Below are 14802 nucleotides of genomic sequence, written 5' to 3' on the forward strand. Positions count from 1 at the left end.
AGATCAATGTAATCTGGAGTGGACAAAGGATCTGGACGTAGTGCAATCTCTCTCAGACGCTGCAGGCTTTTAGTTAACGTTTCCATCATTTTTGTAACTTGCAAGTACACCTGCTCATATTCTACTTCCAGTTGTTTAATGATTTTCTCTGAGTTCATCTTCTCTCCCAGCGCTGCCTCATATTTCTTCTTCAGTGCCTGATATGTCCTTTTCTCTCTTACACGTTTTATATCCCACCGGTACGTCATGCTGAAATGGACACTCCATACACATTTTCCTGGACACACTGTGCAGTTTCCATTTTTCATTGCAGAACACTCGCTTTTATCCTCATCTCTTCGTATGCCACAAGGATAATGGCAGGTATAGTTGCACCCATGGCAGTTCATGATGAATTCTCCTGGAGGAATATTAATCCTCTCAGATTTTTCAACCTCTACTTCATATTCAAAGTCCTCATTCTCCTTCATGTGGGTCTTGTGGTGTTGTAGTGCAGCTTTTGTGTTGTTTATTTCCTCCAGTTTAGACAAACCTTTTCGTATCATTGTCTGCACCCCCTCAACAGTCGCCTCAAGCTGTTTGCGTTCTCGGAGAACCTCCTTTGTCAAGGTCAGACTCTGGGTTTCCATGCTGCTTAGATGATTGAAGAATGTCTTCATGCTGATTTCCCCCATTTTCCAGAACATGTGATCAAAGTTTTCCTCATCAGTGTTGGCTCCTGTATTTTCGGCAAAAAGCACAGAGTTGTTGAATTTGAAATGGAGAATAGATCCATCTGGGTTTGTGGCACATGGAATCTCTGCTTCTTTGAGCGCCTCCAGGACTGGGGGTGATTTGCCATCAGCAAAGGTGACCAGAGCAACGATGTTGCTGGCAATGTCCCTCCCGAAAATGGAGAGGATGGCATCAAAGATATATTTCTGTTTGGGTGTCAGACGAGCTAAGGCAGACTGCACTACGAAGCACACTGCGTCAATGCTGTCAATTCCACCCTCGACGGAGAAAAACTCTCTGATTTTGTCTGTGATTTGTTTGTCTTGTTTGATTCCTCTCGTGTCCCCAAACCCTGGAGTGTCGATGATTGTGAGGGAGTAAGGAACTTGGAAACCGTCTGTGTGGTAAATCTGATAGGCTGTCACCTCAGAGGTCTGACTGCACGCTTGTGTTTTCTGAGTTTCTTCATTTATCAGTTTAAATCTATAGCTGTCCTTCCAGTCGACTCCTAGGATGTAGTTGATCATGCCGTTGATGAGGGTGGTCTTGCCAGATCCAGTGGCTCCAACAACCATGATGGTTTTGTTTGCTGGGTTTTTGGTTGGTGCCTTTCCAAAAACCTTTTTGTTGAACTGACGAACTCCTGCCTGTTCCAGATTAAGTAGGTAGACTGGTGGATCACCTGGGAGCAAAGTGAACTCCTTTTCATCCATTGGTTTTTTCTTAGTTTTAATCTTGAATTCCTCACTGGGCAGACTGACTCCGACACCAACATCTGTGCACATCCTGATGGAGTAGACCGTATCCTGTTTCAGGCCTTTCAAAGTGAAGGTGTACACCTCCTTCCCGGTGTCTTTGCTCTGCCATTCATTGCTGTTTTCCTTCTTGAACTCAATGATGTATCTTTTACCCATTCACACTTTTGGACAGACGGGACGCTCCATGTCAGAGTGATAGAGTTTGCTTCCACTTTGGTGTCTTTCACCTGAGTTGGTGGACCAGCCGCTGTGGGGGTTACAGCACTGCAGACATCGCTGCTGACAGCGTAGCTGAGTTTGCCCACAGCTGTGGCTCTGATCTCATACTCAGTGTCTGCCCTGAGTCTTGACAGAGTTACTGCGTCTTGGTTCTTCTTCAGTGGTTGAGATGCCCACTGTGTGTCCTGTCTCTGTCTGATTCTGTATTCTACTCTGGTTTCTACAGTGGCAGAGTCTGGTTCAGACACTGTAACTGTTACGCTGTCATGTGACACAGCAGTAGCTGTTGGGGTGGCAGGTTTTGATGGAGGAACAAAGCAGACTGCATCGTCAGACCCTTCTTCATATATGAAAATACATGCCCCAGGATGACTTCCATCATATTTTGATGCAAATATGAATTTGGTGTCAGCACTGCTGCTCAATTTCTTCAGTTCTTCAAACAGTTGTAGTTGTTTCCTCATTATCTGTCTGGTATCAGTGGAGAGCCACTCTGTGTTTCTGCTCTGTAGATCAGAGGACTCTCCAGCAGTGTCCATCATTCCTGCTGGTCTGAGATGATTTGACAGTTTGACCAAGAAACTGTCAGGCTGGTCTACTGAGGTAAAGGAAAAGCACACAATATTTCTGACCTTTAAATCAGACAAGAGGTGATCCAAATTGTCGTCCATTTTTATACCTAGTTTCTCCAGTTGTTCAAGGAAGGACTTCAGTGTATCTGATTCCCTCCCCTTGGTTTTTAGCCACTGCTCCAGGTCTTTGTTATTGAATGGTGACTTCTCATGAGCCTTAAGGATGTCCTCCATGGCACTCTCCTCTTTCCCACCCCCTCGGATTGAAGGAAGCACTTTACCGAGCTTCTGCATGAAGTCAAGCTTGTACCGTTTGCACATCTGCATCAAATCCTGAACCTTCTTTTCCATGGCAGGAAATGTTGTTGCTGCGGCATCTTTGATTATGTCACTGCATCTCATCTCTGTCTGGTTTAGACTCTCGATTGTTTGTGATGAGTATGTGATGAGAGAATTGCTGATGTCTCTTTGGAGTCTTGCTGCTCTTGAATCCAACCTCACCAGAGGGTAGAGCCACACCCTGAGTGGAACAGCATGTTCTCCATTCTCTCCCAGCATGTTGGGAAGGTTTCTGTAAACACTCACAGCCTCGTTGAAGGACGTTGGGTTGGCAGGTAACTTGAAGTCTCCATGAAATGTGCAGCTAAATCTTTCAACTGCTGCTTTGTCTTGTTCATTCATGTTGAGTGATCCCTCACCTTTTGCTGTGAGGAATTTCAGCTTATTGAAGGTGAGTTTCGCCTCCCCCTCCACTTGTTTCTTATCGTCCTCTGATGATGATTCTCTGTCAAACACAAAGTAAGCACCAGCTCCGTACAAGATGGCTGTGACAACATGAGTGGCAGTGTCATCCTCAAACACATTGGGATGAGATACCTGTCCATGAGTCAGGTGAGACATCGTTAAAGTTTCAAACTTTGTTGTCGTTTTGTACTGAAGAGTCATCCTGGCTTGTTTGTGAGATTTCTTTGTGTCTTGGAAATATTTTGCCGATCCTCCCACATTCACCAGTCCTCCCAAGAGACTCAACTTCAGAGAGCCAGAGATGTTTAATAAATTTGACTTCTCCTCAATGGAATCTGATGCGGTGACATTGAATTCAGTGTTATGTTGATGTTGTACACTTGTATTCTTTTGTAGCTGATCTGGATCCCACAGAGTTACACCTGTTGACAAATTAATGATACAATGTTAGGTCAACAAAGACTTCAGATACTACAGTTTAAGCCTATATGTCTAACATTAAGCATTGTTATCCAAATGATACATATACTTTTTAAAAGTTCTGTAAACGATCATCATTTCCACTAGATGTCGCACTCGGCCACCAGCATCTTAGACCAAAACAACTGCCTCCACAACCCCCCCACCCCCTTTCTATTTCCAGCAAGGCATTATGAAGCCCAAGGAAAGTGTCCACGAAACACACAATCAGGAGCACAACTGAATAAATGGACCCTGTGTGCATGACATCTAACAAAAACAATCCAGCCAGAACCATCAACCCACTCTAGCATTGATGAGATATCCTCTCAGTAAAGCCAGATAAGTATTGGCTCCATGGTCGGACTGGGAAAGAAATTCAGCCTTGAACTGATCCACTTGGACTGGCCACACAAATGGCACTGATGGAGCTGGTAAACTTTATGGATGTAATGATCACTCACCGGCTGACCAGGGTCAGTAGTGCCTGTGGCCAGTCCATGTTTCAGTCTCATCTCTTTATTTGTTGGACGTCTTTTTAGCAGAAATTTTATTTCTTTAGTGGAGGAAGTTCTAGAGGGTCACTTTCACCTGAACACTGTGTACTACACTGTACTACTGTACTGATGTGGGGAGGACCAATGGTTTAACAAAGAGAGACTCACATACACTAACCTGCCAGCTACCAAAACAAAACCCAGAGAAGCTCAGATTATAACACAGAGGGGGTATGACTTCTTTCTCTTCTCAGGATGCCACTACTCCACTATATTAATGTTTAGAATCTCGTTTAAGGAACCTTTAAACTGGGGATTGGTTTATTTATTTGTGTATTCATGTTAAGGTTAACTGAGACATTCATCAGATCTTACCTGGAACAAGAACATCCCTCCGGCAGTCATACAGTGTGCCAAGCTGGAATGGTCTTCCCAGGGCTGCAATTTCTATGGTGTCATCACCAGATGAGGCCATGGTGTCAATAAATTTCAACTGGAAAACAAAAAAAAAAGTACTTAATTATTAAAACATGTAACTAATTAAATAGTCCTATGATGCTTTAGATAAAGTATGTTATTGATCTTCAAAGGGAAATTGCAGTGTTGCAGCTGCAATTCACAAAAATCTCAGATTTCAGATGTAGCTCTGAGTATTCAAAACAAATTAATAATGTGCTCATGCTTTGCCACTTAGAGGGTGATTTTCCTCTACTGGCTCAGAGGGGAGTCACTGGGGTGGGCAGGAATGACTTCCTGTAGCAGCCCTTATTACATCAGAGCTGAAGGAGCCTGTTGTCTGACAAGTAGTTTGTGTAGGGGATATGAAGTCTTCCATATTGTTTAACAGTTCATGCATCAACCCTTTCTCAACAACCAACTTCAGGGGTTCCAGAGCCGCAGCACAGTTTCTTACTGTCATTGGCTCTGATGCTGCTGCCCCAAGAGATGGCTGCAAAGAAAATTATACAACAGACAAGTAGAAGACATGCAACATCTCGCTGTGCACATTAATGGACCTAGGCTTCATCAAGAAGTAGTTTGCTCTGTCTCTTCCTGTAGACAGTCACTATATTACACTTCCAGTCCAATCTATTGTCAAGGTGAAAGACCAGGTATTTGTAGCCCTGCAGCACCTCCACTTCTTCCAGAATGGAAAGAGTGTGCAACTTAGTTCTTGTCCTAGTCCACCATCTCTTTTGTCTTGGGCCCCTACCTCACAACTGCAGTCATCTGAAACTTCCTGCAAATAAAAGGGCGGGGGAACTTTGATTCATTTTAAAGTTAACATGTGTCATATGAAGCTTTTATTTTATTAGTCTATGATAGCCAATAATTGATAAACCACCAATGCCCCAACATAATGGTGCCTCGTGTGAAGTTGAGTACCAATGCCGAACAGTGCAAAACAAATGCAGAATGTGCTCTGAGAGTCAGAGGATGTTTCTCCTTGGGTGAGCAGGAATTACTTCTGTGGCTGCTTTTATAACAATGGAGCTGACGGAGCCTGAAAACACCCAAAACTCCGTTGTCTAGAGTTAATGGGATAATTATCACGACATGAGCTGGTCTCTCTGAGAGCTCCCTTTTTAAATGCACTGCGCTTTAATAGTCTCGTAGTCTCGTTTGAAACACAGCTCCTAATCCATATACCGGATACTTATTACAAGTGTACATTCACACACTCATATACTGACAGAACAACCGTCAGGCTACTTTCAAGTTGAGTATCTTGCCCAAAGACACTTGAACATGCAGACTATAGGAGCCGGGGATCAAACCACCAACCTCCTGATTAGTGGAGAATGCTCTCTACCACCTGAGCCACAGGCATCCACTTTTTTCAGCTTTTCCATTTCAAAATAAAACCTGATGTTCAATCGAATGACTTCGAAAGTGATTAAAGTTGTGAGGGAGCACACTCCCTCCACAACCCAGTCAGAATGCTTCTGCAATCCAGCAGTTGAGTTGGTATCTGTAAACTCTTGTTTTTACCATTCAGTAAACCAAATCATTTCCACTGAGAATAAAAGGATTCCCCAGCATTCAAACAAAATACACAAAGTGTAAGATATATACAATCTTTACAACAACATGCCCATGAATATAACACCAGAATAAAGTTGAGCAAACTGCAAGACAGACCTTTACATGTAGAGCTGAAGCTGCCTCTCCACTCGACAGTGACTCCAGTAATGTCGGAGTCAAGCAGCAGCTTAAATTTTAAAGTATGTGAGACACACCTATATGTGATGTCAGCAGGTGTTCATGTATCACTAGTTCAACTGATCCTCTCTTCAAAAGGCCGTTGGCATGATCAGAAATTAACCCTAGCTTAAACAATGAGCCATATTTTCATAAAGTTATTCAAAGCAGTTGTAAACATCTGTAGCGGCCACATCTCCCAATGACTAACAGTGTGATCCAAGTTCCCAGTTTAATAGAAATGTAAAAATGGAATAGCATATCCAAGTTATCTCTCATCTTATCTCTTGAAGTTTATTATTTTATTGGGGAACTTGGCAGCTCCACCTCTGTGTGTGAATACATGCACAACAACTGGTGTAAGGACTCTAAAATAACTGGAAGACACTGTTCCCCTTATCTCTAATATTGTAAGCTCAGGTGAAGGCCATTCTACCTGCCGTGAGAATTTACTGTTCTGATTATTACGGCTGTGTACATCCCACCACTGGCAAACGACGGGCTAGCACTGGATGAGCTACAGCTACATAAAACAGCAACAGAACACGTTTTCATATGTGGTTTTTAGTATTGCTGCAGACTGTAACCGGGTTGACCTCAAGCATGTTCAGACAGTGAAATGCAGACACAGAGGCAGAATGCTGGTTCACAGGGTGATTTATTGGGCAACACTTTATAATAACGTACAATCAGAAGTCACTTATTGTTAACGATGAAATAATAATTCCAAAACATTGATAGAAGATTGTCAATGATTAGTAAGTGAATCATGAAACAATCAATAACAAATCAGTGAATTACAAGTAGTTGATATATTATGAATCACTTACAAGTAATTCAAAGATTTGATATTTCACAAATCTATTCTAGTCTAATTGTATCTCTATATGAATTGGTTAATCAAATAATGCAAAATTAGTAATTAGTGAATAAATGTGAAAGATATCACATTCACTGAGCTTCAGGAAACTCACGAGGCTCACATAAGGACTGATATAAGGTTAGAAGTTCTTCAACTTAGAAAAAGAAACTAACATATTTATTTTTTTATTTTGTTTCTTATCTCTTTCTCAGATTAAATCGAAGGCAACTGGACTTGTATTTGTCTCTGGAAGACGTTTCGCCTCTTATCCAAGCGGTTTCATCAGTTCTTATGTATTGGTCTCTCTAGTCCGCACTAGTCTGACCAAGAAAGTGGAGTAGGACCCAGGTATTTAACCTCTTGTGGGTGGGTCCACCAAAGTACCTGTGAAAATACTGGTTTCACCTGACCATTGTTGTGGTCTCATGTGGACGACCGTCATTAGGGTCAGGTGACCCTGTTGTTATCCCGTGTGAACGACAGTCCTTAGGGTCAGGTCACCAGTACTTTCACAGGTACTTTGGTGGACCCACCCACAAGAGGTTAAATACCTGGGTCCTACTCTACTTTCTTGGTCAGACTAGTGCGGACTAGAGAGACCAATACATAAGAACTGATGAAGCCGCTTGGATAAGAGGCGAAAGTCTTCCACAGACAAATACAAGTCCAGTTGCCTTCGATTTAATCTGAGAAAGAGATAACTATGACCTGGACGAATGAGAACTTACACAGACATATTTTGTTTCTTCTACTTCTAAATAAAGAACCCAGTGGATTGTCTGAGACGTTTCGTCTGGCTGTGACCGGAACCGTCCACCACCTGTAGTGCCTCACTTCTAACAGCAGAGGGCAGCACCGTCACTTGTTGATTATTTTATCCATCACTCACGTCTTCAAAGTTGAATTTATGAAGTTCCAGTGGAGGCAAAACAAAAGATGAGAGAGGAGTTTTAGTTTAAGTAAAATATATATTCATGACACAACATAAAGCCACATTAGCTATGGTGGAACAGGAGCTGATAATTATTTGCATAATTATTATGATTACTGTCATCTTCAGGCCATTTTCCCTCACAACCTCTGCCATGGGTTGTCTTGTCCTCGGTTGCTGCTTCTGTTTTGTTTCCCTTCAGGTTCTGGGAGGCGGAGTTAGCGTCAGTACACCTGGGTGCACCTGGTCACTCCACCCACAATGCATTTAAGACCATCTACCCCCCCTTGTTTTCCTCTCACTCCATCCCTGGATTTCCCCCTTGCACCACATTGTTTCTTTGGTTTGGTTGTACTTTTATTTTGCAGCATACAGCACCACCTTTTCATACATCAACTCACCAACTCTACTAACTACCCATTTCACATATATTCAGTTATTGTATTTGGTATTATTGTATTGTATTGTATTATTTCAAGTTAAATTGTGTTTATTTCCCTCCGTTTGTCAAGGCCTAAGAGCTGCTTTGTGACAAACTGGGGGCTCATCCATGTCAGGTTTTGGTGAGTAAGTGCTTTTGAAGGGGTAAATAGTACTAATTGTTTCATAGTTTTCCATGCAGGTGGGCAGAGAGGATGTATTTGATGTTTGTGTTGATAGGATTTGTCACAACGCGACTCTTAGGCCATGATTTACCTTGAAGTGAAGAATACATAAAATACCAAACACACCAACTAAATATATGACATGGACAGTCAGGTTCAGTGATGTTGTGGATGCATGAAAAGGTGGTGTTTGTACGGTGCAAAATAAAAGTACGACCACACCAAAGAAACAACATCAAATGCATTGTGGGTGGACTGGCCAGGTGCACCCAGGTGTACTGACGCCAACTCCGCCTCCCAGGACCCGAAGAGAAACAAAACAGAAGCAGCAACCGAGGACAAGACAACCCCGGAGGCCATGGCAGAGTCAGAGCGCCGTCACAATATGCTGACAGTAAATCCTTCATATAAACATCAAGGCACCTGGAACAAATGTGAGCGTTTCATCCCAGTAGCAGAATATGAGACTTAATTACTTGTAACAGGGTTTTTATAGATTGTGAAAAGAATTCTAGACACTGATGGTTTATTGTAGTGTAAGTTTTAATATTCCTTTGGAAAGTAGAGGATTGTTTTATAATTTTTCCTAATTAAAAAAAACAATAAAGATAGAGCATTTTAGTAAAATAGAACAAATTCAAACATATCCCCTGAGATATTTGTTTAAAGGGTAACTACCGAAAAATGAATTCCTTTAAACCAATCACAATAAATTTAGATGTGTCACTAAAGCATTACCATTATGACTTTGAGAAGAAAATAAGCTAAGATGATAGATTGGAGTTAAATAGCGCATCAAATGAGAGGCCCCAGGAAACGAGGCTTGTGGGAGATGTGGTTTTGCATTGATTAACATTTACAATTTTTTTTTACAGTAATTATACAATAAAAATCTGGTTTGATGCAGATATACTGTATATATATAGTGCAGCAGGTAACTGCACATTTCAGGGAAATCTTTCAAATGTGGATACAAATTCTAAACTTGGCACAATTTAGCCTAGTGCTAATGAGTTAGCCTAGCGAGCTAATGTTAAGACAAGTAAACAAGTAGACTGTCTTACAGAACTTTTGGTTCGTGCTTCATCATAAAAGGTTTGTAAACACATTGTGTTTTGTGCAGAGGAAATGTAAGAGTTGTGATCCGACATCCTCAGAGTCTAAAACATTGGATTAAATGGAAATCTGTCTCGTGGGTAAAATTCTGTGGTAAAATATGTGTTTTCCTGTGCCAGAAATGGTGGCCATCTTTATATTTTAACATTTCAAGTGGCTAATGGGATTTTAAAAATTAAAGGCCTCCATAAACATCCAGTACCATACAGTACAGTAACTTTGGTGCTTGTATCCACATTTAAAAGATTATTATCTGCTGCACTAACACAGTTTCATCCTGGTGGGGTTTGGATCCAAACAGAGCCTATAAAAAGTCCTGAAGCGGGACATTAACTAACACAAGAATGTGCACAATAAACTGTCGAGTCGTGTGCGACGTCCTGAGACCTGTGTGTGTCTGCACAGCACCTGAGCAGAGGATACCTGAGACACCCAGTTTGTCCTGGGGAGATTAAACAGAGTGAGCGTCAGCCCGTGTTGTCCTGACACCAAACAGCCACACCTTGATAAATCTTCCAGAAAATATTTGAACAACCCCGAGGTGCATTTGACTTACACACTCAGACACAGCTGACTGAACAGAACATGTGTTCAAATAATCTAATCCTCCATATTTGTTCAAAGGATAAGACGAGTATTTGTCCATGTTTTTTGTTTTTGTCAAGTAATTCCACAGAGAGACCAAACCAACAATGTGTCGGTCTGTCTCTCGTTACCTGCACACGTCCTCACTCTGTGTGTGGCCGCAGGTGCATCATCTATTAGTAGGAACTGAGGAAGGTGAATATCAGTAACAATGGGTCACAAATATATAATTCATTCTTTTTCTTTTGCATTTGTTTTTCTCAAACAAGAGGATATAGTGCATTTGTCAAGGACTATTTTCGGCTGCGGATTAATCCATTTGGTGCTCTAGTGAGTAATTGTAACAGCAGGACAGGTGTGTGTGTGTGTGTGTGTGTGTTCATGTGTTTTTGGATGACAGTGATGCTCTTCAGGTGACATATATCAGGCTTTTTGGATACACACACACACACAGATACATAATATTTGCTTTGTCTTTTAAAGTTATGATCTGTAACTTTTCCACATTGACACAGGAGCCTGCCGAACAGCTTCTCTGATGTTTGAAGGTAAAGTGTTTTATTCGGTGTTTCTTCTGGTTTTAATCTCCTGGTGTGTTTGTTGTGGAGAGGAGGAAACCTCTGTGGATGATTCAGCTGCTGGTGAAAACCTGCTGAACGTCTGGTTCATGAGTTATCAGAGAAACAGTCAGAACAAAGGTTAGCATCAGTCTCAGCTCCGACTCTTCCCTGAGTCTCTGTCGTCCGAACAGCGTCGCTCAAACTCTGACTTTAAATGTCAAACTGCTTCGTTCAGTGTTTTAAACCGGGAGGAGACAACAACTCCCATGATCCCACGCTGTTTCATGACGCCACCCAATGTCATCTTTTGTTATTGTTTTGATTGATATTAGACACAGACGTTACAGACTACAGATCAGTCTCCATGACGACCAGGTTACTCTCACCTTTGGTTCTACATATAAACAAAAACACCATTTCAGCTCAGCGTTTAGTAAGTCAGTGTTGTGGTTTATTGGTGAGTCTTCAGCTCTCACTGTCACTCGTCAGACACCGTACCTTTAAGACACTAAAGACACACACACACACACACACACACACACACACACACCTCCTGAAACAACATGGAGGGAGTGAAGACAGTAGTGTTACCGGTGTTACAGGAGGCTCCGACACAAACACTCTGTATTAAAGCTGCTAACAGGAAACACTGTGTCAAGACATTCGCTGTCTTTGACACGTGGCACACAATTCTTTATATTCGGCTTTTTAACAATGAAAATGACATTAAAACTGTATCAGAGATTCAAGGAGGAGAAACGAGGACGGTGCAAATGCTTTTAACTGACGTGTAAGAGTGAACTTCGGCTCAAACTGCTGCTGAACAAACACAAGAAGTGAAACGTCAACATTTTCCATGACAGGCTGTTTGTGACCTCCTTTCCAGTTTGATGTATACAGCACATGTGAAGTGAAGGTGTGTGTGTGTGTGTGTTCTGTGGTTCATGTTTCCTCTTGTTTTGACTGTATCGGTCTTCTATCATCTGATCAGGACAGCCACACACACACACACACACACACACACACACACACACACACACACATAAACACATGAAGCACAGGGTGAAGGTGTGTTATCAATAGCTTCTTTGTCCACCTTCAGTCTGCAGCTCGTCAACATCAACCTTCCTTCTCTTCTCTCTTCGTTCCTCTTTTCCCGCCTCGTCTTTCTTCTCTCCTGAAATGAAAGATATACGGATACATGAGAGTAAAAGGGGAAAGAGAAACCAGATGTTTTCTACAGCTGGGAGAAACTTCGGAAAGAGGGGAGGGAAGTTTTTATAGGTCCTGTAGTATTACAGCTTTTACGACTTACCTCAGAGTGGAAATATTTAAACTGCAGACGGAGTTACTGATGAGGAAGGTGCTGAAGCTGCTCTGTGACAGCTGAGGACCTGTCCGCCTGCAGTGCCACGAAAAACCACATGGTTTAATGAAAGCGAAGGGGCCAGAGTAAAATGGCTTCCCACCTTTGTCTGAGAACAACAAAAGCCTAAAAGCTGCGACAGAAACAACGGCTTACGATGCTGAAACCTCACGGCGAAAAGCTTCACGTTGCAATGTGATAAAAGCTTCACGACTTCTTTCAGCAGGGACGAACCGAACGTCGTTATAAGACATCATCAGCAGATACCAGCTGTTATTATATATAATGTGGTAAAAATGTGACATTGAACTGCAGTTGTCTGTTGTGGAAACGCAGCAGTAACTGACACTCTTCTTCATAATCTGCAGCTACAGACACATTTTGTGATTTATCTTAATGAAAAATATTAAATTTCATCTTCGGAACGAGGTTCTCACTCTGACTCATTCTGTCGGTAACGTGTCACACACACGTGTTAATAAATGCTGTAACACACACAGATGAAAGAGTCGCTCAGTGAAACAGCTGTTTGACAGTTTCCCGACAGATTTCTTAATGTGTTAAAGTCCTAATTAATCTGTTATAAGATCATGTCATGACACTTGTCATTCAGAGAAAATTGCCCACTTGCGTTTACTTTTCTCTTGTATTAATTTGTGTTTTAGATTAGAGCCCAAGTACCGAGAACAGTCCCTGAAGATAAAAACTGTCAGGCAGGTGTTTCATATTTTGATCTTTTGGAGACACACCCTAAACCCAAGAAGAAGTCGGACATTTTGAACTTAGTCATTTACAGACGTTGTACTTTAATGAACTCCTCCTGAAGAATGAACCACATCGTCTCCAAACTTGGACCGTTCCATCTAAAGACCTTTGTGACGCTAGATTGTGAAGCTTCAGAGGATTCATTGAAGGGCGTGTTCGTGGCGGCATGGCGAATTTTGATTTTTTCGACGTGAAAAGAGGAAGTTGTTGTGACTCAAATATACGTCATCCAATCTGCCGCGAACTTGACGTTTGACGAGACTCCAGGAAGTGAGTCCTGTGTGACAATCACAATCTGACGATGACGTTTTCATGTTCTGGTCTCAGCTTGATATACAGGAACAAAATGCTTGTTTGCTACGTACAGGAAGTGATATAAAACTCTCCCAGCTCTGTTAGAGGACGATTACCATTCATTTCATTTCAGGTCAAAGACGGCAGCAGGACGAGATCTTTATGTATTTTATTTTTCTCATATATACAGATCACACCTGATTCATGAGCTCTGAGGTTTAGAAGAAAACCAGCTGTCTTCTCTGTATGAATCCCCTCCTCCTATTTTTTCATGTAGTTTGTGGATTTTTCAGTTTTGTATCATCGGTCATGAGCTCTGCAGCGGATCCAGTTTAAAGTAGATAAAAGGAAAAGTTATAAAACGTTTCACGTCCGTCATGTTTGTTTTCCATCCGACCTCCGGCTCCTTCTCACAGGTCTCTGGTCTCAGGTGGGTTTGAGCCGGTGGGACCGGATCAGTGTCCACTTACAGTGCAAATAATAGCCCTCTGTTCTCCTGCCCTCCCTCTCCTCCTCCTTCATCACTCTGGCTCTCTCACCTCCCTTTACCACAGTGCCCCTCTATTTCCCGCCTCTCAACAACTCTGTTCCTCCACTTCTTCCTCCACAGTCTTCCTCTTACTCTCACCCCTCTGGCCCTTGAATGTGAACTGTGCTGCAGTCGGTTCTTTGTCACCGAGAATGTGAAAAACACACCAGACTTTCACAATAAAAGAACTTCATTTCAAATAAATCCTGGAAACCAAACCACTGTATCAGTTGTCATGTGATCGTAACTCCTAAAATAATCTGACTGCATTAAAACATCCACGAAGAGGTCGTTTGTTTGAAGGGGAGCTGACACAGGAAGTTTATCATCATAAGGCATGCACCCTTGAAAACCCCATTGGGTTTAATAAAAAGATGCTACTGTGTTGCATTATGGGAAATGTAGGATCCAGCTCTCGCCTATGAGCCTCTTCATTAAATCCTGCTTGTGGCTGTGTCCCAATTCTAGGGGGCGTGGTCTGCAAAGCTGTGGCCCTTCGTATGACTCACATCTGACGGTGTAATCCTCGGGCTCTCCGTCAGTGTTGTTTGCTGTTGTTTACCGGCGCGCAATGAATCTTGGGATAGGTTGAACCAGGAAGGATCCGCCTGTTGGAGGGCGCGTTTTCTCTGAAGGAGCTTTTGAAATGGGAACGTTGAGTCGCGCCGCTGTGACGCAATCAGTCTTCAGACGCAGCGTCAGAGGGATGCGAACACCCTGAGTCGGGACACAGCTTGTGTGTTTGTATTTGGGTCTTCCTTCCTGTGCTCTGTAAGTCAATCATGGAACCCTATACCGTGTTGCATTATGGGAAATGTAGGATCCAGCTGTTTTAGCCTTTAATTTCCCCAGAGATTCAGAACTCGTCTCGGGTCTCTTGTGTTCTCATTAGTTCAAAGCTCGGACTCTGACTATAAAAGTCTCATTTGTCTTTGTCTTTCACCTCGTTGTTCCGTCTGAGCTCAAAAAGTTCTGCCCTGTCGTCCTGCTGCAGCCCTGCTGAGCTAAATCTGGTGCCCCCCCC

At 42.4% G+C, this 14802-nt stretch overlaps 2 protein-coding genes across 3 annotated transcripts in view; both read right to left on the reverse strand.

The window, feature by feature from the left end:
• Window positions 1–5: 5 nt before the first annotated feature.
• LOC147818090 (uncharacterized) lies at window positions 6–6148 on the reverse strand (the record flags this gene model as incomplete). The annotated part of the gene is given in 4 exon segments (XM_087178708.1): window positions 6–1604; window positions 1607–3429; window positions 4339–4456; window positions 6106–6148. Coding segments are annotated over 3 exon segments (3522 nt in total), but the record flags the coding sequence as incomplete, so codon positions are not given.
• Window positions 6149–11253: 5105 nt separating this feature from the next.
• The window catches only part of ca8 (carbonic anhydrase 8 (inactive)), a 17813-nt gene continuing 14264 nt past the window's right edge, over window positions 11254–14802 (reverse strand). For both annotated transcript variants that reach the window (XM_023424047.1, XM_023424045.1), the window contains exon 9: window positions 11254–12001. The gene's annotated coding sequence lies outside the window, so the exon portion shown is untranslated. The remainder of the gene's footprint in view (window positions 12002–14802) is intronic.

The sequence above is a fragment of the Seriola lalandi genome, unplaced genomic scaffold (assembly GCF_002814215.2).
Source record: "Seriola lalandi dorsalis isolate HSWRI2012SDOR001 ecotype SW California unplaced genomic scaffold, Sedor1 jcf7180002054702, whole genome shotgun sequence".
NCBI classification, from domain to species: Eukaryota; Metazoa; Chordata; class Actinopteri; order Carangiformes; family Carangidae; genus Seriola; species Seriola lalandi.